This window comes from Cimex lectularius, unplaced genomic scaffold, assembly GCF_000648675.2.
Source record: "Cimex lectularius strain Harlan isolate CLEC.00 unplaced genomic scaffold, Clec_2.1 scaffold188, whole genome shotgun sequence".
NCBI classification, from domain to species: Eukaryota; Metazoa; Arthropoda; class Insecta; order Hemiptera; family Cimicidae; genus Cimex; species Cimex lectularius.
The window spans coordinates 687,602-709,145 of record NW_019392882.1 but is presented as its reverse complement, the minus strand read 5'-3'; the positions used below and the strand labels follow the sequence as shown (position 1 = coordinate 709,145).

Sequence of the window (21,544 nt, the reverse complement as noted above, 5' to 3'; positions counted from 1 at the left end):
TGCAATCCAAAGTCCTAGAATCATAGTCAAAGCTCCATATGTCTACATACCACCCTCCTCACCGAAATACGTTTGTAAATAAATTAATCCCCACCAAATTCTTCGGGTTCCACAAAACACTCTCCACTCGCCCCAATCCATGGCCAACATAATCTATTCCTATTATCCCATCAGACATCTAAAGTAGAGATGGCCCTGCGACCCCCTGATAGTAAATATTATTTATTTAAAACCAACAAATATGGTGGTATAGATGAATCTTTTATTGCCAAGGATAATTTGGATATGTTGTCAAATAGACATTAATTAGTCAGTAGGGTTGATTCATATTTGTTCTTTTAAGCCATGTATGACAGTTTCAGTTGAGCTGCTTGTCCAGATAAAGCTCAAGGTAAGTGATAATTCATTGAAAGAGGATTAAAATTACAATAGTCTGAAAGAAAAATAGACCAGAGGGTAAAGTTTATGCTTTTTGATTTGTGTTTCATTTAATGTGCCATTTGTAAACAACTCACTCTCTTGAGGATTAAATTACTGAGGAACCTTGATGCCAGACTTGATCGAAAAACAACAAGACAGACCCCGAGTAGAACTCCTTCTTGCGAAGGATGCAATAGTATTCACAACATGATGGCATTGTTGTATGGATAGTAGAATAGTTAAAAAAGAGAGTTTTGATAGATTTTGTTTTGGTGTAATATAATAAAACAAAATGTATGATCGTTCTATTTGCATAAAACATGCACGTCTAAGCTTCAGTCTTTACACATCCAACATACATCGATTAAATAGTTGATTAATGATGTCTTCTTTTGCTACTTTTCTTTTTCTTGGTATTGCTTAGGTTTTTCATAACGTTAAGAATTCCATTTAGTTTTATTATTTTAATTAAAATGGTAAGCTTGATTTGACAATTTATTTAACAGTAATAAAAAAAGAAGAATAGAATTTGTAATTTTATTATTTTATTATTTATACACACCAAGACAATTAGTGACACTTTTTTATTAAACATTTTTAAATGAAATATTGTAGGAATACATGTGTAAAAATTAATACATTTACAAATATGTATAAAAATTATGTACATAATTTAAAAGAAATGGACTGTTAAGTTTACAACCTGTTTTCTTTTAAAAAAATATTAATAAAAATCGACTAGACACTTGTCATTTGTGCCCTTGATATGGCCCTTAGATAATATAGTTCGCCTCAGTATATAAAATAAATTTAATCGCTGTCATCTTCATTGTGGCTGCGATTCAACGGCTGTCTGCTTTCCTCGTCAGACCCATATATTACATCTTCGTCTGAATCATTTATCATAGAGAAAGCAGGATTGTCCTTTGTTATTGATGTATCTAGTAAAGTAGAAATGTTTTAAACATTTTTACTTTTGACCACATACGTAAATCAGTAGAAAAAATTACCAAAAACTGTTTTCTTGCTAGGAGAGTACACATAAGCCATTGTATACATGTAAAAATTCAATAGGCCATAAAAGCTCATAAATTGGGCTGAACTGTTGTAAGTTGTGGACAACTCCGATACAAAATTATCTTCTAATACCCCGATACCGAATCTCATCACTGTTATTGTTATGCTTATTGTTATTACAATTAACATCAACAAAGTCAGAAATTTTAATCTCATATCTGAAAAGAAAAAAAAAATTGTTATCAACTGTCTGCTTTTTTTTCCAAATTATCTTACCAAAAAATGGCATAGACCTCAATTCACTGTATGCCCGAAGAATCAGGCACAGAAGATAAATTATATACATACTTATAAAAACAAAAAATATTATTTTAAAATTCTGAAAGATAAAACAGACAAAAACATTAGTAAACATTGACAATTACAATATTTATAATCATATATTTTTCTATTACGTAAAAATTTGATGTGTCTATTTTATAACTATAAGTTGGGTCTTGAAGTTCATTAGCTTTTTGCCATGTCGCCATAATCACTGCTGTCAACCATAAAGGGCCGACAATTAACAGCTTGGGTATGTAAAAAGTCAATATTCTTCTTTCAGTCTAAAATTAATTCCATGCCTTAATATTTCTTTGAAATGTTAAGTCATAACAAAACTTCGATTACCTGTCTCAATCCGTGATAAATGCATATCCAAAATAAAAGGAGACCACAAAGGAAAGTAGCTTGGAATACAGCATCTAGCATGCTTGGTATCCACGAATTGACCAAAAATGTCAAAGGGAATATTGGATCTGAAATATAAAAATTTATTTAAAGACAAATCTTATTATTTTCAATATTTAATAACTAAAATAAAATCTAACTATTGTATAATAAAAGAAGTGGCAGCATGCACGACATCCACTTTTGTTCTATGGACCAATCAAAGATAGGGAATTTCCTTAAAGTGTGCGCGAACCAACACTAAAATCAAAACAAAACATAAGAAAAAATATATACTACAGACTATAAATAAAATAAATACTGACAGTTATAATAAATGTAGACAATAGAAATATAAATCGGAACCAAATTTCTATCTGTGTAAAGCCTGGATTATAACTTTTAAACTGAAATTGCATGAAAATATTATTAGGAAATTTAAACTTTTAACTTATATCATCAGAGAAAATTTACTGACAAAAAATGTAACTTGTTTTACTGTGTAGTGCTTGTGGAAGTTTTCCAACCCGTTGAAGTTTACATCTAGAATGTAATGGGTATAATCAAGAAAACCAAGATGTAGAATTGTCACTGGATTACAAATCTGGCTATCACATCGCAGATGGTGAGTCCTAAAATATAATTTATTTTTATTAAAAGTCTTATTGCCTACTTCTACCAACTGTAAAGTATGAAACTCACCTGTTGTGAGCTTGGTCTGCTCTTAATATTCTGACTTCTTTGTGATCTGAAGTTAATGCACTTATGGCAACACTTACATGAAAGGCGCGGTCAAGTATATCATCTGTAAGATCAAATTGTTTAGAAATAAATACTTTAATGATGTAGTTTGAATATTTAATAATCACCGTCTTTGTTATCAGTTCGGATTTGAGCGAGGACCCATAATTGTTGGTGGTACGTTGACATTGTTGGACTTTTTATCTTAAAAGGACCATGCCAAATATCTCCAATACTTGTGTTCTGTTCTTTTAAAATGCTAGTTCCTTTAAAACTCGATGTCACCGTTATAGGTGGGCCTACATGTCAAATATATTTTTTTTTCTAAGTGTAATTTAAATAGACTACAGAATATATAGTTTACCTGCTAGGCCGATAAATACACCTAAGCCAAAACAAATGTAAAAACAAAGGAAGACCATAACAAATTCTCTTTTGTGCATGGAGTAGAGACGCATTTGGACAGATCTGAAATCATAAATTTGAACATCCATTTCAAATTTAACATAAATATCACCATATTACGGTATTTTTTTCCAACATGAGCCAATGTTAACAAAGAAAAAGGGCATTTCTTTATCTTTCTTTTTCCTTTAAAAAAAAAAAAAAAAAAAAGTAAAATAAAAGCTTTTCAATAGAAAACATATGGTGCCAAGTCAATGTCTTTTCATACCTTTCACATCTATCGTGATGATAAGCTGGAGCTATGTATTTATTGAATTCACTAAATAAATCACTGAACTGTGAAAGAGCGTTTCTCACTTTCAGCATCAGCCCCCCATTAGGTAGATGGTACGAGTAACCCAGATTTGTACTGTCCATTTCAAGCACTTGCTACGACCAATCACAATATGTAGATTTATCGTGGAAAAGTTCAATTCTGATGAAGACTTGTAGCATTTGCCTTTACTAAATTCAGAACCCTGGTAGGCTTGTCTTCTCAGACAGTAAGCTGTGTTGTGAAAATTGTTGAGCTTAATAGTACAAAAGTGTTTTAAATGTTAAGAGTAGTAGGTTGAGAGTAGCCAGCTGCTTTTATTGATCCAAACTCCCTCACGAGAACAGAGCCACTCACCCCCCTTACAACCCTCCCAAAACATCATACGGTGTGTTTTATTTCAATAGATTATGTTTTTTAAAATTTTTTTAATAATCATTTTTAGAATTAAATTTGTCAGTAGAGTTTTAATAAACATAATAATATACATTTGTGGAAATTTCATACATTTTTAAATATATTATTCAACAGTTTTAAAGACATTTTACTAGAAATGACGCTTACATATCAAAGGAAGCCTATGTATCATGGTCTAAGGTATATTTTTTCTTTATAAATATAAATAGTGAAAAAAGAGGATTTAAAAAACATTTATCCTGATATTTGAGAGAAATCTGTTTATCATAAATTCAACAACCTTGGGGAACCCACTTAATAGAATACTAAATATAAGTTAAAATAAAATAAAAGTTTAAAGTACAGGGTATTAAACCCAGTATGGCATAAATGACTCAAAAGATTCTAAACTTATCAATGTTAACTATAAATATTATTTGTTTAAACTACAAGGGCTGTAGGAAAGATGAAACATCATGCCGCATTACTATATTCAAATATAATTTATTTACATTAATAATTACATAAGAGTTTTAATTTTTGTTTGTTAATTTTATGATGTTAATCAATTAAAATGGTTTATGAAATTTTTAATCCCAGTACTTTATTAAACCGTCCCAGCCTGCGGTTGCAACTTTACTCGACTCATGTGGGTGCCACAAAGCCGCAATACAGACGCTGTCGTGAGCCTTCCACTTCTTGAATAACTTTGTCGTTTTCCAATCCCAAACATAGGCTTTCCCATCAGCATCACCAGACACGATATAGCTTAAAAAAAACATTTTATTATTATTCCCTAATTTTCGTGGTCCGCTTGACCAATTAATATTTTTCAATTAATTAAGGTTTTTAATTGAGATAAAAAAGTCAGTGACACGAGCGGGATTCGAACCCACGACCTTTGGCTTGATACGCCGCTACTCTACCACTTGAGCTATCGTGACTTCGATCCACTCGGACACCAACTTCCCATCTCAACCCACCTTTTGAATTTTCCCTCCTTTTTGCCATTTTTCAAATGTCGTGTAATCTATTTAATGAAGATATACTTCATTTTAACATAAAATTCACTAATTTTCGTGGTCCGCTTGACCAATTAAAAAGGAGAGAAATTCAAAAGGTGGGTTGAAATGGGAAGTTGGTGTCCGAGTGGATCGAAGTCACGATAGCTCAAGTGGTAGAGTAGCGGCATATCAAGCCGAAGGTCGTGGGTTTGAATCCCGCTCGTGACACTGACTTTTTTATCTCAACTAAAAACCTTAATTAATTGAAATTTATTATTATTTTTTGTTTTTGGACGACTATATCTGCTACTATCTCAATTTTTTTTAAATTTTTGTATTACCTTTATATTTAACCCTTCCACACTTGATTAAACTGTTCTCAATCAATAAAAATAAACATTCATACTATTAATATGACAACCTAACCTAAATTTGGCAGGATTTGAGAGTTCTCGGTATATTTCTGAGACCCCTAACAATCCCTAACCACCCATACATCTATGCTAAAAATATATATAATTGAAAATATACTTTTGTACAATACACTGTACAATACACTCGATAGGCCCGAAAAGCATTTTTCACCCTGTCAGTCCCTCATTTACACAAATAAATACATCCATACAGAGTAAAAAATCACGCATTCACTATCCTAGCTAACCTTTTTGGTACCTACGTATTGTGGTCAAATTGTTTTCCACAAAAATATTGTATCACAATTTCTCAAAAGTATGAGAGAGGGCAGATTGTGAAGAAAGGGGGAGAAAAGATTGGTTTGTTGATGATGAAAATAGGAAAGGAAGGGTTATGTTTATTACAGAGTTGTCCACTACACATTGGATACAATCTGTAGCACAATAAATACTGTTAATGTCTAGCCAGAGCTCTTAAATTGCAAGCATAATCATCAAAAGTCCTAAGGAGAATATAAGCCCCCATGAGATCTCGTCCACACATTTTAATACTCAGGGAAATAAATACATTTTATTGTTGTTATAATTATTATAAAATAAAATAATATAAACCTCATGTCCGGTGAGAAATCAAGTGAACAGGCATAACCAGCGACCATATGCCCTGTGAAGGTTTTCTTTCTATTCAGTTTAAACCTGTTGAGAGCTGAGAAAATTACAATTTTATTATCCATGCTTTGACATGCCAACCATTTTCCATTTGGTGCTGGTGTAACGCTAGGCATGGAATGCATAGTAGGATCCGCTATGTATTTCATATCTACAGGTATATCCCTGAAATGCAAAAATAACTCAATATTAAAAGTTCATATTCATTTTATTCTTTATTGTATTTACCATTCCCACACTCTTAAACTTTTGTCATCAGACGTAGTGACAAATCTTCTATTTTCATCGACAAAGGTAATCGAATTTACAGCACCTAAATGTCTGTCATATTCTTGAACTATATCACCCGATCTGAGATCCCACTGAAAAATAATTCTCATTTAGTTTTTGTCCTTTTCCAGAAAAAAAGTTTAATTAATTTTCAACTCACACAAATAATTTTTTTATCGGAAGTACCAGCAACAAACAGATTCTGTTTGTCATCATCCGGATGAAATTTGACACAATAAGGGATTTTGCGGCTGGTGAACCTTGACAGGCAATGGCCAGTTTCTGTATCCCATAATTTGATAAATCTATCGTAAGCTGAAATATAAACAAAATATTACATAAAATACTAAATGCAGATTGCAGACAAAATAAAATTTGAAAAAAAAATTCACTTCATACCTGCAGAAATAAATTTAGTTCCACGGTTATTAAAACAAATATCCCTAACAGCTTGTCTATGTCCGTAATAAGATCTTACACACCTTCTTTCCTTGTAAACTTCCCAAATCTGAAATAAAAATAAAATAATAATCTAACAATTTAAAATAAATATTGCAAAAAATTCTTCTACACTAGTTATATATTTATTCTTTACTTATTAATTATAATAAATTCGTGATATCTATTTCAACAGTTAAAATTAAATTCACTATTTTCGTGGTCCGCTTGACCAATTAATACTTTACAATTAATTAAGGTTTTTAGTTGAGATGAAAAAAAGCTAATGGCACGAGAGGGATTCGAACCCACGACCTTCGGCTAGATACGCCGCTGCTCTACCACCTGAGCTATCGTGACCTCGATCCACTCGGACATCAACTCCCCATCTCAACCCCACCTTATGAGCTTTCCCTCCTTTTGCCATTTTTCAAATGTCGTGTAATCGGTTTGGATTCTCGTTCGGTCATGGGTTCGAATCCCTCTCGTGCCATTAGCTTTTTTTCATCTCAACTAAAAACCTTAATTAATTGTAAAGTTAAAATTGATTTAATTTATATTCACAACCAAATATTTCAATCGTTGGTAAATTACAATTTGGAGGAGGCTGCTCAAAATCTTTCAGTTTTTAAATCGTCTAATTGTATAAATGAAAAAGAAAAACTAAAAGAAAAAATATACAAAAACAGAAGGGTTCAGTGGCAATATAACACTTAAAAAAAAGGAAAAAAAGAGTTTTATGTAAAATTCCAAAGGCAATGCTTGAATTTGAACCCAGAAACACTAGCATTTTTTTTTTTTTTTTAATTTATTAAAACGGCAATGTACATTTTACAGCAAAAAACTTAGTTATTTGACAGTTGATTTTTATACAATCGGCAAAAATAGTGTTTTGTATATTTCCACTTTTCATTCTAATTTTATATAGAAAATTTTAGTATTTTTTTAAACACCTCAATATTGAGTGTGATTTCCTTTTCAAATTCACAGAATAAACGTGTAATATCAGCAACTGTTCCTTCAATAATGTCACAATAATATCAAGATTTTGTACTTTTTTTCATTTTTAATACTTTGTAAAATGTTGCCAATATTGAATGACAAGACTGAGGAATAAAAATCATTCAATGAAACTTAAGGAAAGTCATTTTGTTCTGTCGTTTTGGCTTAAGGCCATTTATCAGTGGTGTATTTGTGTCTTACCCTGCTTATAACCCCAATTCTACCGATTATTATGAAAAAACAAAATGCGTAAGACTAAAAGGTCATATTCAACTAAACCATGTTCTTCATACGAAGAGACAATCAGTTAAAACAGTTTAATAAAAATAAGAACAGTAATGTACCTTAATTCTACAGTCCATACTGCAAGACAGTAATAAATGAGCTGATCTTGGGAACCACCTGATTGCGGAAATTCCTTTTGTATGTCCCCTCCAAACATGAATCTCTGTTTTGGGTATGAAACATTTGTCTGGAGGTGAGGAAGAACGAAGGTTGATGCCAACATCTTGCGGCGGGTGGAGAAAACTCCTCCCTTGGTAGTCGATCGGGTCTTTGACTGAAATTAAGGCAATTAGCAAATGTATTCTGTATCTTATGATGTAATACTTACTGTGCAATACTGTTTTATCCTCGATGGGTTTGTCTTCAACTTTTTTACCAAGTTTCTGCCGTTTTGCAAGGTACTCTTCTAACTCTTGCTTCATTTCCTGAAATATTTTTTTGTTTATTTTGATTTATACATACAAGTGAAAAACATAACAGGTCTCATATACACTCAGTTTATCTGTCAGGTTTATGCTTGAAATCATATCTGAACAATTAAGTAAGGTAACTTATCTGTAGAAATGTCTTGTATTTAGCCTGAGCTCTGGGCTCAATAATAATTTACTGGAAATCCAAACCAATTATTTATAAACATCAGTTTCATCTCTGCCTACACAAGAACCCCAAAGCTATGAAAATCGTCAGGAGGTTAAAAGCTGGATTTGAACCCGGAACCTTTAACTTACAGGGTAGGCCCTGTGAAGAAATAAGTGAAGAGGAAAGTCCTAAAATACCTTAAAGGCCGTGCACTCTTTGAGGCATAAAAATAATTAAGATATTGGTTCTTTAAAATTCACAATTATTGATATTTTTAGGTCACAGTGGAAAAGGTAGACTTTGCCTACCAGTGACCCCGAGAGATTTAAAAAAATGAGGTCTCTTGGAAATTGTTTAGGACTGTGAAACCAAACCAAATAAAAAAACTAAAAATATTCTGCCACCAATACAACTACAAAGCACATCCATCAAATCTAAGGTTCGGATGGTGAGGAAAATGTCACAATCAATTTTAGTTCGCAAAAATCAAAATGTAATCTTTTTGATGAAAATCGTCCAAGATTAAAATATTCAAACTTCAAAGTCCCTTAGAAATCCAGTTGAACAGTGTACAACCAAAAATTAAAAATCAATCAAATCTAAGGGTTCGAGGGTGGTGAAAAAGTATCAAAAAGTAACTTTTGTTTGCAAAAATCAAAGTATAATTTTTTTCATGGAAATCGTCCAAGATTAAAATACTCAAACTTCAAAGTCCCTTGGAAATCCAGTTGGAAGTGCAAAACAAAAAATTAAAATTAATCAAATCTAAGGGGTGGAGGGTGGTGAAAAAGACACTTTAAACAATTTGAAAAAGTTACTTTTGCTCGCACAAATCAAACTGTAAATGGGTTTGACTTGTAATCTCTTTTCTGGAAATCATCATGAGAATAAAAAGCCCAAACTGCGAAGCCACTATTGGACTGCCAAAACAAAAGCAAAACCAAAAATTAAAAATCTTCTACAAACCAATTTAAGGTACATAACACAACAATCAAATCTAAAAACAAAAAATGAAAACGTCTGAGATTACAAACCTTAAACTCAAAGTCACTTTGCAATCAAGTCAGATAAGCCTCCCAAAATATCTGAAAATCTTGTATGACCAATACACCAATGCAATCAAATATGTACTTTCTGTACTTTCTACAGACAGTGTAGTAAAATTTGCATTGTGTTTAACCATAAGTGGTTTAAAAATAAATCAGTTTTGTTGGTGGACATGTGGTTTTTGTCTTAGTGGGATTGGGCCATTTGGTGGCAACCAAACATACGACCTCCGGGAGTTACTCTACAGGATTCATTTTTTGTCACTTGTGACAATCTGGTCAAAAACTATCTCTACTGTGAGAAAAGAAATTCCCTACTACCACTAAGATCTGCCCGGCGACGGCTCCAGGCGGGCTCATGCCCCGACCCTTCTGCGCACATCGCCGCGACCCTCTTACTTGTCAGGGCATAACGGCGCTGCTCGCTTTGCCTCTAAGTTCATTCTTTCAGTCTGGATTCTAGTAGTGTCATAAACTGAGCGCGTAGGGTCCTTAAAAAAGGGAATTTTATATAGTAAAAAATACAAACAGGTGTAGGTTTGGCGACTTTCTGTTCATCGATGTAAGCGCCCCAGGGTCCGAGAAACCCTTCGATATCTGCCGGATTGTCATTTTTATGCCTTTTCCTCTTGTCCAACGGCCGTTTTGAAGATGATTCAAACACGGTTTTCAAGTTGTCCTGTGCAGGGTCGCACGTGCCGACAATGGCCGTCCCTTCTTCAGGCATCCTGCCCAAGTCGTCGACCGAAGGGTCAACAGCATAACCAAAACTCTCAAAAGTCTTGCGTTGGTTCTCAAATTGAAATTCACTAAAATGTGCGGGTTCGATGTACCCGGAAAGAAGGTTCCTCGGTGCTTTTTCCTGGTCTGAGAGAAATGGGTTTTCAGGACCTAGTGTAGGTGCAAAAAGCTCGTCGTACTTGAGGTTAACAGTCAGCTCCTTCGTCTCAGGATCAACAAAACGTTTTGCATCAAATTCCACCTGGAAAATTATAAGAGAGCGATATCATCTTGTAACTGTTTGCCCTGAATGCTGAATTGTTTTAAAACTAAATGAACGATAAATTACCGGTGGAATTGTAGCAGGGGCCGCACAGATTTCCATGGACTTGGATAAGGTGGACATGTTCGCTTTTGGCAGAGGTACCAGGTGCAGGGCATTCTCCTCCTTGCCCTTTTCATCATCTTCTTCATCCTTATCGCTATTGCTATCACTTCCGTATTCTCTGAGCTGGAGCATTTTCCCCTAGCGTATACGCAAATTCGCGTCGTGTAAACAAACGAACGTTAAGAAACTGGCAAATGCGAAGTTACCTCCTGAATGCGGTGGTGGGTGACATGACCGTGTCTCAACGTCAACAATGTGCAACGGTTAACTCCAGAAAAAAAAATTATTACAATTTATTATAATTAATAAAATTCATAAATTAATAAAATTCATTTTAAATTATTCTTCACATAAAACAAAACGTGAAAAACGTGAATAGACAAATTTTAATATAAAACTGGTAACTATTCAAAATTACAATTCAAATTATAACCCATAAAAACCAAACAAGAATGACATTTGATATATAACTTAAACGTGTTGATTAAAGTATTTTAAATTTAACACTTTTAAATATTTTAAAAGTTAAAATACAAGCAACTTTCCTAGCACTCTAACGCCATACCGAATAAATGTATGCATATAGGAAATGATATAATATTGAGTAAAAATACATCTGAGGCAGTGTTTTGATTAAAAACTGCATCTGTTGGAAACTGAAATGACCTAGGCGACCTGTTGATGGCCCAACAGTTTAACATCAGTGGGCAGGGCAGACAAGACACTAGTTGGTTAATAACACCAAGCTGATTCTTACAGCTTGCTAGTCTAATTCTAATATGTATTTAGTAGTTATAATTGACTGAATTAATTATTTTAATTAATTATACATTTATCTAAGGTTGAGATGACACCTGCTAATTCCAATTGTTAACAGTTAAGCTCTGATATAAGTAGTTATGAACCTTCATTATTATGTGTGGAGTTTAGTGAACATTAGTTAATGATTATTTAGAGATAGTGAGATGCAGTCTGGTGTGACGTAGGTTTAGAAAAATATTTTCTTTATCATGCCAACATTTCGATTTTTATTGAGATCATCTTCATAGCCTGGGATTTAAAACATTGTTTAAATTATACAAATACATGTAAGATGTGAAAATGACTTTATGCAATCATGTACACAATATAATTTTTTTAGGTTTAATCAAAGTATTTGTAATCACTCAGTGTGTGTTTTCTGGGTAGTGTACAGTGAAGATGATCTCAATAATGATTGAAACATTGACACGATAAGGAAAATCATTTTCTAAACCTACAACCTCCAGACTGCATCTCACGATCTCTACATAATCTTCACTATTTTAATTTTTTATTAAAAAATCTGGAATAAGGCTAATTAAAAAAAAATTCTCTTGACAAGCTTTGGAGACATATATTACATCAGAACTCTGAAATTGTAATTAATAATTTAAAACAAACTTTTGTTCAAAATTTTGTAACCTATGGTTCAAACACAATGAAATTAACAATTAAATTTTCAAAGAAAATTATGACCAACCATCTAGTGTTATTATAAAACTTTTAAATGCTTAAAAAAACAGTGCACATTCTGTACAATAAACAGTTCTTCTCAGTTAATAATAAATTACTCTTCATTTTTTTATATAATTTTTATTGAATGCTGTTCACAAGTTATTTTAAGGTGTTTCTTTTTAACTATGAAAAATAATGATATTTAGTGTGAGAAACCTGTATAAAACTGTGCTCTATTTGAATAGTGGTTTCACTAAAAGAAAGACAATAATAATGTATATTTTATGAGAGTAACCAGAGTAAATCCATCCACTTTTCATTGTTTAATTAATCAAAGTGTAAAAAATATTTTTTCTAAATTAATAAGGTACCTTTTATCACATGCTGTGTAGGGATTTCCAATCAAACTTTTGCTTTTTAAATGCATGTCTATACTTGTGTTAAACATGACAAAACTGCTTATTATTCTGAAAAGAGCTCAAAATAAACTTTTACTGGCCAACTTCAAAAACGTACATTTATTAAACATTACATTTCAAATTTGTGGTCTAAGTTTGGTCAGGACAGGTGTTTACTTACAAAAAGAGAAGATATTATAAAATAAGACATAACGTGTATGAATAAATCAAAGTATTTGTTTATTAAGTTTGAATATACGCATGGTTGAGTATATAATGGGAGCAAATCCATTTTTACAAGAAATTGGATTCTCCCTGGCAGACAGACTGTTGTTCATGTCCATTAGTTTAAATTACTATAATTATTTTGTATGTTGTTAAAAAATCAAACACATTATTATGTACTGCTAAATGGATTCTCCCAGATCAATAATTCTCCTGTTGAAATTTGACCCTATTCTAGATCAAATCAATAAAATAATTACATCAATCAGCCAGGGACTGAAGATAGTTATAGGGACTATACGTTGGAAGTTGTTGCAAATAGGATATACTATCACTTAAAATTTTTTTTTATGACTTTCTCTGGGACCCCCTGTATAAATAAAATAATACTAATGTTTATGTGAAATAATTTTTCTTTTAAAATATAAACATACATTGTAATTGTAACAATAAATTGGAATTCTCTTAATGAAAATGGATGCCCCTCCAGACCAAACCTAAACATGAATAAATATAAACCTAACGTTTAATAAATGTAATATTACTGTTAGATTTAATTTTGCTATGAATATATGAAGACATATAAGCATATATAGTATATACTATCACTTAAAATTTTTTTATCACTTTCTCTGGGACCCCCTGTATAAATAATACAATATTTATGTTTATGCGTAATAATATTTCTTTTAAAATATAAACATATATTGTAATTGTAACAATAAATTAGAATTCTCTTAATGAAAATGGATGCCCCTCCAGACCAAACATGAATAAATGTAAACCTAACGTTTAATAAATGTAACATTACTGTTAGATTTAATTTTGCTTTGAATATATGAAATAAACTGAAAATCTAATCTGGGTGACAAAGTTCTTGGGTCATTTTAGGGCAATTTCGTCAAATCCGTGCACCTACGACGTAAGCCCCATCTTTAGCGACCCTGCAGAACCAAATCAGTAAAAAGTTCTCTTCCGAGTCGGGATTACGTTTTTTTTAGATTAACAGCTGTAAAACTGTAAATAACACAAAAGAGAACTGGTCGATATTATTTTAACTTTCGTACAAGTCTGTCTTTAATTAATAATATATAATTAATATTCATTTTGTAAATATATTGACTCTGTTAATAATATGACAAACAAATTCGAAGCGTAAGTGAGTCAGTTGTTTACAAACATTGTTTCCCTAATATGCTCTCTCCAGATGGCCAAGGGGTATTAAACTATCTGTTTTTAAAAAAAAATTCTTTTTATTAATTTACCCTTTGTTTATGAAACGAGAACTATTTTGAGTTTTTAGCTTACACTAAAGTTATTTTTTTAAAGTTATTTTGTTTTTTACATGACATACTTACATTTTTAACATTGAGCCAACCTGATATATCTTGCTAATCTTGTATGTTTTGTCTTTCTCGACAGGCTCAAAAGTAGTGATGATAGCGGTGAAGACGAATCGGCGTACAAGGATATTAAGAATACAGATTTATCTACAGTGAGTTCAAATTATTGTTGTTAATAAAGGCTTTTATTTTCTAGATGCATGACCAAGTTTTTCATGAAGCTTTCACAAATATATGTTTGTAGGATTTTTTTTTTGGTATGTTATAATAATTAAAAACAAACTCATCCTTGTTACAAGCGTGGACTGTGATGAGAACGCGCTTCGATCCATAACAAGCATTTCAATATAAATCTTTACAAAATAGACTAAAATTGCCTTATTCTTTTGTTGTGAAATCAACTGTAACTTGAAAATCAAAATACACTTTTTAGACAATTATTGTCAGTTAATAAATTTTTTTTTAAGGTGATGGTCTTTATGATAGCATGACAGTGAAACAATTTAAATGATAGCCATCATGATTCTCATGTTTGGTTCTTTATGATCATTTTGGTCTTCCTAACCTCGCTGGTTTAGACAACACAGATATTTCTCCATTTGGCCAACTTCAATGATTGGTTTATAAATGTATAAAACACTGGACAAAACCAACAAGGATAGGAAGACAAGTATGATCTCAGTACTGTAGATTTGTCCTTTCTGACCGTTCTGGTCTGCTCATCCTCATTGGTTTAGTCATCTGACACATTTTCATCTTTGGTAATTGTTTTATAAATGTAGAAAACGGATTAGACAGTGAGGATAGGCAGACCAGCACGGTCTCAGTATTGTAGTTTTATCCTTTCTGACCATTCTGGTGCACTATCCTCAATGTTTTGGCCCGTCACACCCTGATCATCATCTTTGGTGATTTGTCTTTCGTCATTGGCCTGACTGTGATGAATGTTTACAAAAACATTTTCTTTATCATGCCAACATTTCGATCTTTATTGAGATCATCTTCAGGGCCTGGGATTTACAAACATTGTTTAAATTTAACAAATACATGTAGGATGTTGAAAAAAGTGAATATGTTGTGTTGAGAGTGCCAGTGAGATATTGCTGTTTTATGTTTATGTACATTGGATTTTGAAGGGGTGGGGAAGGAAGTCGGTATAGAAAGACATTTTTGTATAAGGAGTTGGCTTCTTTGAGGTGAAAAGCATCCTACAGCACTTGCTACCAACCATTTTGAACACAAACACAATTTCGACTTCAACATATATGAAACATTTTAGAAATAGTTTACATCAACAGAACACAGCATCAATTACAGAACAGACACATGTAAACTCAGTCGCAGCTACGCCAATATCATTAATCGTATTCAATATAGTTAACATACCTTTATCATTACATCACATAAAACACATATTATAAAACATTCATCATATTCCACACATCAAACATTTTTACATAGTCTAATTTTTGAACAATTTAGCTTTCCTTTTCCTATTTATCCCCATCTATATAATCCTGAAAGGATAATCTGGCCGAACCATTACCAACGTTTTTTCCCTTCGTCAGCTCTTTTCACCTCAAAGAAGCCGACTCCTTGTACAAAAATGTCTTTCGATACCGACTTCCTTCCCCATCCCTTCAAAATCCAATGTATATAAACATAAAACAGCAATATCTCACTGGCACTCTCAACACGACACTCAAGAATGGCACAATTACGCAGAAACAAACACTTTGAGTGAGTAGAAATACTTTGATTGAATATAAAAAATATTTTTTGCATTGTATAAAGTCACTTTTTTCCACATCCTACTGTATTTGTTAAATTTAAACAATGTTTGTAAATCCCAGGTCCTAAAGATGATCACAATAAAGATCAAAACGTTGGCACGATAAAGAAAATGTTTTTCTGAAACCCACATCACACCAGACCTCATCTCACGATTTGTGAGTAACTAGTCAGAGAATGCATCCAAAACCTGGGGAAACACAATAACTTGAAGATATCTTGGGTGCCAGAACTCAAAGGAATTTTGGGTAAAGAAAAAGCAGACATACTGGCCAGAGGAGGATCTGCAAGACCACATATAGACCCTGAACCTATACTTGGGATAGTAAAAATGAATATAGAATCCTCCACCACAGAATGGATTAAAAAAAAAAAAAAAATGTGATAAACTCTTGTGGTGCTAGGCACAGTAAACTTAAACAAAACCCTCACTAGGACTAGGAAGGTACAATAAGCTAGAAGGCTGCAATGCCTGAGGAGCACAAACTTCACTTCCATCATTATCATCAGGTTCATCACCCAATAGAGACCATAAAAGGAAATATCACAATTTAAAACTGATTCTTCCCAAGCCAGAATAGCTTATTTTAAATTTCTAATTAATTAAAAGAAAACAGAATTTCAATGTGAACTATTGAGGTCAAGTTGGCGATGGGATGTACCTATAGCTTTTTTGATCTAATGATGCTTTTATCTTGAATTAAATTCTAAAATAAAAGTTCTTTTTTTTACTGAAATGTATGCTTGCTTGTGGTTTGTACAGAAAAGTTGCTCTCTGTGTTCAATATAATAAAGAAAGAATGCCTTTTGATATTTTATTTATTTTTTATACTAAAACTTGGTAGATTACATACAAGTTAGATCAAATACTAACTTCACACTGGCTACATTATTACTTTTATTTATTAATCGCTTGTTATTGCATTGTTATTTGTAGTATACCTAAGTATATAATGATATGTAATTTTTAAATAGCAGTATCATTGCACAAGGGCTTAACACTTGTAATCTTCCGTTGAGCCAACTGGCTTCTGCACCAGGGATTTTTAAGTCTTCGTGTAGGTCGCTATTGTGATCATACCACAAAGCATCAATTATATTTCAAAGTACTTTATTCGAAAATATCTAGATCTTTGCAATATTAGTCACCCCTGTAGCGGTGTACTGTAAATCCAGGCAGATTTTAATATCTGGTTATAGATTAGGGTTTTTTAATGGGAATTCCTTCCAAAAAAACTAGTAAAATTAATTGTATATTGTTCTATCCTCTTTGCTCGAATGTACTTGTTCCATTTTAGCTTGGTGTCCCGTGCTATTCCTAAGTATCCAACTGTGTTTTGTGATGTTATTTCACTACTGTTCAAAGAAATGGAGGTTTTTGGTTTACTTAATTTTCTAATTAATGATGTTTATGTAATAAATTAAGTAGTAGATCTGAAGTTTTGGGCAGGATACTGAAGTTCGAAGACGCCTTGTTCTGCCATCGCCAGAGTAGTAAAATTTGTTTCCAATTATATGGTGGGAAAAACATGCAAAAAAACTTTTTTTACAACAATATAAGAAATGATTTATTTTTAATTTTTAAAACCAACTGAAAACAAGTGTTATGAAGTATAAAGATTTATAAAATTGATCAATGCTTTTGTTTAGTTTAAGCATTTCTTGTGAGATTTCTTCTTGAAGTTTGTCCTTTTGAAGCTGCCTCGTGATGATGAACCTATATCTTGATCGTTTCTGATCATTTTGGTCTGTCAGATGTTTTGGCCTTTTGTGCCTTGCTTGGCTATCAGATCTTTCGAGGATTTTTTGCCAGTGTAACCTCTGATTTTCAGGGCACAAGCATTGATGGCATGTATTTTTGATTGAAAGACCAGTTGCGCTTGCCTAATGAGTTTGTTTGCAATTTTTGGCTTGTACAGAAAATGCCTGATGCTAAAAATGAAGTTTAATGTTTGATAAAGTTTCCAGAGAAAGGAAGTTTTAAATTATTAAATAACTTGATCAGTAAAAATGGTAAGGAAAGGATGGTATAATTTAATCGCTATTCAATTTTATTTACTAAAATAAAGTAGTTTGGACATTCTTAATCATTTTCGTCTGTCAAATGTGTTTCAGCTCCTCACCATCTGGCAGACCAAAATGATTAAACTACTGGCTCATCCCTCCATAGAGCTAAATTTCGTAATTTAGTTTGAATAAAATCTGTAAAGAAAGCCATGCTGTGTAATTTTTAGTATTTCTTTCAAAGTTCTTTGGTTGAATATATGATGATCGCATAGGAAGTTAGTATCTTCATTCCCACTTTGATATATTGTAAAACTGGTTAATCAAATATTCCACAACCCCTTAATTAAGATGATGATAAGTCTAACAAAAGCACATATTTTAGCTGATAATACCATTATCTTAATCTATACAGTGAAAAATTTAATAAAGATAAATCAGATATTATATATTAAATTTTAAGCTTGCCCCTGTTGATGGACATATTTACCACGGAAATCTCAGCAATTTAACAATTTGTATCAGTTAGACAAAACTTTCAAGTCTCCTTTTACTTATTATTATAAAATCGGTTGATTATTTCTTCAGTTACATTATCACAACTTGAAAATTAAACTTTTTGATATTTTCGGTTTAAAAAATCTTCAAATTTTTATTGCATGAATGGAAGCCAATAGCAAAAAAGTCTCCTTCAATATATAAATTTAAAAATAGAATCTGTCATTGTATTCATTTATTATAAAACAATACAATACAATAATTAAAATACATTAAATATGATTTTGAAAATCAATAAATTAGATTTAAATAATATATTTTTTTTTAGGGATGTTAGTGAAAAATTTAAATGATTTGTCAAATTGACTAATGGCTCACATGTTTATTAGAGAAATTATTTATGTTTTTGTATTTTCACTTGATTATCTTTCATCATCGTGGTATGCATATTATATGTCGTTATTTTGCATTTCACCACCTTCTGTGATTAATCCATTAAAAAACATAAAAAGAGAGAATGAGTGAGAAAGAACACTTCAAAAATGATAGGCATGCGAAACAAACACAGACTAACGACTGCACGAAGATGGTGAAATGCCAAATTCCTTATGACAGATATAAACCAGCAAGGATGAGCAGAACAGAATGATCGCTGATGATCAAGTTACAAGTCTACTTAGCAGATTTCACCTCAATGCTTAAAAATCGTTTTAAATTATAAATTCAGTTCATTATATAATATATTAGACAAAAATGTAATATTATTAATATGCTCATTCTCTTTTCGATGCAGGTGCCTTTAGAAATTCCGCCCGGTGATCACAAACTTCAATACTGCTATTGCCTGTGGTACAGCCGTCGGTCACCGGGCAAACAGACTTTACAATCGTACGACCAGCACCTAAAGTCCATAGGATGTTTTGGTTCAGTCGAGCAGTTTTGGGCAATAAATAGTCATTTAGCACGGCCGAGTGAACTCCCGAGTCATTCAGACTATCACCTTTTCAAAGTCGGCATAAAACCTATGTGGGAGGTATTTGCTTTACTTATTATTATTATTTTACAGGAGGTTAAAAATATGAACGGATAATCAAATTTACTTTGTTTAGGATGAGGCAAATCAGAAAGGGGGGAAATGGATTGTTAGACTTCGGAAAGGGTTTGCCTCGCGATGTTGGGAAAATCTTGTACTCGCCATCCTTGGTGAGCAGTTCATGGTTGGGCAAGAGATTTGCGGAGCGGTCGTGTCTATAAGATTTCAGGTATTTTAAATTCAAATGATTTAATAATTTTTTAAACATAAATTATACATTATACAATTACATAATTATTTCAGGAGGATATAATTTGTGTATGGAATAAGACAGCCTCGGATACGCATACCACTGCTAGAATTCGTGACGCGATGAGAAGAGTCTTGAACTTACCCCCGAACACTATACTGGAGTACAAAACACACATCGACAGTTTAAAGTTAGCCATTTATTTATTTTTTAATTTAAATAAAATTCTATTTGAATAAGTTATTCATACATTCAAGTAATTTTCAGATCAACAAGGAAAGCGGAAACGGCCCATTACAATTCAACGAGAGAAGGAAATAATACAACTGTCAATACAAATGTCACTACAAATAATGTGTAAATCCGTTTTACCAAAATAATAAAAGGCATAAAAACAAACATGTACAAAATTTATATAAAACCACCTGCATCTGATTACTTTATTAATGAATTTGTTATGATAATTTTTATATCATTATGTAAATTAATGTAACAACATACTGGAAAGAAGCTTTAATGCACATTATTATACTTTCTTCCAGGTTTCTAAAGTTGAATGGAAAATATCTTTCATTTGGATTATCAAAAGTTTGAGAAATATATTATTTAAAACTAGGTATTATTGAAATTAAAGGCCTGGCTGACAGAAAGCGAGCCAGAGGTAGTCACGGCCATATGTGGTGACATGGTTCAGAATATATGATGTAGAATAGTGTTAATTAGTAGTTAGTGTTACTAATTGTGATATTAAACCTAAACAGGTTGGTTAGGGCAGAAACTTGTTCTAGAATTCTAGAAAAAAAAAAGTTGAAACAAGTTTGGCAAAACGCACTATAGGACAGCTTGGTTCTAAATGAGGTCAGATAGAGGTGGGTAGAACATTTCCACACGAAGCTACCCCAAAATTGCCAAAAGAAAATAAAGGATCTAGGATGCATAAAGACTGTCCCACCACTGGATTTTTTAGTATGCCTGAGCATCGTCCATACTTTTTTGGGACTAGAGATGAGATATCTAATTTGGGCATGCAAGCTCCTCAGGCCTAATGACGAGTTATCTTTTCCTCATGATCTTTTGTCATTTAAGAGTTTCATTGCTTGACACTCATGGCATCTATTAGACTGAGGTCGTATATGTGTAATAGACACCTTGTGAATGGACACCTCTCACACTTTTCTTTTCTTATCCCTCATCTCCATAACATCACTTCTCATTCTTCGGTTCACAAACTGGCATTTCTCATACTTTTGCGAAATTGTGACACATTCCTTTTTCCGAAAAACCATTCAGTCACAATATCTAAGTTTCATTGAGAATGTACTACTTTTGTTTACCTTTTGCCCTTGCCAACTTTTTACTTTCTCTATTTTGGTCTTTGCAATTTTTTGCCTCTTGCCAAGTGGACTCAGTTTTAGGTTTATATTGTTTACATTCACAGTAATTCACTATTTTTCGTGGTCCGCTTGACCAAATAATATCATTCATTTAACTAAGGTTTTTAGTTAGTGACGTGAGCGGGATTCGAACCCACGATCTTCAGCTTGATACGCCGCTACTCTACCACTTGAGCTATCTTGACTTCAATCCACTCGGGCACTAACTTCTCATCTCAACCCCACCTTTTGAATTTTCCCTCCTTTTTGCCATTTTTCAAATATCAAGCTGAAGGTCGTGGGTTCGAATCCCGCTCGTGACACTGACTTTTTTTATCT

At 32.5% G+C, this 21,544-nt stretch overlaps 3 protein-coding genes across 5 annotated transcripts; 1 reads left to right on the top strand and 2 right to left on the bottom strand.

The window, feature by feature from the left end:
- Positions 1–1,083: 1,083 nt before the first annotated feature.
- On the bottom strand, positions 1,084–3,971 carry LOC106674372 (transmembrane protein 181). 2 transcript variants are annotated; one of them, XM_014407024.2, is made up of 12 exons: positions 3,560–3,971; positions 3,251–3,354; positions 3,015–3,185; positions 2,848–2,950; positions 2,624–2,777; positions 2,472–2,552; positions 2,307–2,406; positions 2,107–2,234; positions 1,893–2,042; positions 1,714–1,816; positions 1,431–1,655; positions 1,084–1,361 (listed from the first exon to the last, which is right to left on the bottom strand). In XM_014407024.2, exons 1-12 carry the CDS (start codon positions 3,706–3,708, stop codon positions 1,231–1,233), a joined length of 1,599 nt encoding a protein of 532 aa, XP_014262510.1. In that variant the 5' UTR covers positions 3,709–3,971; the 3' UTR covers positions 1,084–1,230. The 2 variants fall into 2 exon arrangements, with proteins under 2 accessions (XP_014262510.1, XP_024084790.1); XM_024229022.1 differs by lacking the exon at positions 3,560–3,971 and adding an exon at positions 3,412–3,490.
- A 552-nt stretch (positions 3,972–4,523) lies between these two features.
- Positions 4,524–11,034, bottom strand: LOC106674370 (pre-mRNA-processing factor 17). The gene is made up of 9 exons (XM_014407022.2): positions 10,776–11,034; positions 10,236–10,688; positions 8,410–8,506; positions 8,141–8,355; positions 6,756–6,864; positions 6,517–6,671; positions 6,315–6,448; positions 6,030–6,251; positions 4,524–4,768 (listed from the first exon to the last, which is right to left on the bottom strand). Exons 1-9 carry the CDS (start codon positions 10,944–10,946, stop codon positions 4,591–4,593), a joined length of 1,734 nt encoding a protein of 577 aa, XP_014262508.1. The 5' UTR covers positions 10,947–11,034; the 3' UTR covers positions 4,524–4,590.
- Positions 11,035–13,862: 2,828 nt separating this feature from the next.
- On the top strand, positions 13,863–20,231 carry LOC106674374 (eukaryotic translation initiation factor 4E type 2). 2 transcript variants are annotated; one of them, XM_014407029.1, is made up of 6 exons: positions 13,863–14,068; positions 14,336–14,408; positions 19,343–19,582; positions 19,659–19,811; positions 19,886–20,022; positions 20,100–20,231. In XM_014407029.1, exons 1-6 carry the CDS (start codon positions 14,049–14,051, stop codon positions 20,191–20,193), a joined length of 717 nt encoding a protein of 238 aa, XP_014262515.1. In that variant the 5' UTR covers positions 13,863–14,048; the 3' UTR covers positions 20,194–20,231. The 2 variants fall into 2 exon arrangements, with proteins under 2 accessions (XP_014262515.1, XP_014262516.1); XM_014407030.2 differs by having other exon boundaries at positions 13,883–14,131.
- Positions 20,232–21,544: the final 1,313 nt, after the last annotated feature.

Bases quoted from the DNA above. Each gene is read 5' to 3' on its own strand.
- LOC106674372 (XM_014407024.2), bottom strand. From the start codon at position 3,708: ATGGACAGTACAAATCTGGGTTACTCGTACCATCTACCTAATGGGGGG. The intron at 1,656-1,713 runs GTAAGATAATTT...TTTTCTTTTCAG, and splicing joins GAGGTCTATGCCATTTTTTG to ATATGAGATTAAAATTTCTG. The intron at 1,362-1,430 runs GTAATTTTTTCT...CTACTTTACTAG, and splicing joins TAGCAAGAAAACAGTTTTTG to ATACATCAATAACAAAGGAC.
- LOC106674370 (XM_014407022.2), bottom strand. From the start codon at position 10,946: ATGCTCCAGCTCAGAGAATACGGAAGTGATAGCAATAGCGATAAGGAT. The intron at 6,865-8,140 runs GTACATTACTGT...TTTTTATTTCAG, and splicing joins GTATGGACTGTAGAATTAAG to ATTTGGGAAGTTTACAAGGA. The intron at 4,769-6,029 runs GTTTATATTATT...GTTTTTTTTAAG, and splicing joins GATTTCTCACCGGACATGAG to CTATATCGTGTCTGGTGATG.
- LOC106674374 (XM_014407029.1), top strand. From the start codon at position 14,049: ATGACAAACAAATTCGAAGC. The intron at 14,069-14,335 runs GTAAGTGAGTCA...CTTTCTCGACAG, and splicing joins ATGACAAACAAATTCGAAGC to GCTCAAAAGTAGTGATGATA. The intron at 20,023-20,099 runs GTTAGCCATTTA...AGTAATTTTCAG, and splicing joins ACACACATCGACAGTTTAAA to ATCAACAAGGAAAGCGGAAA.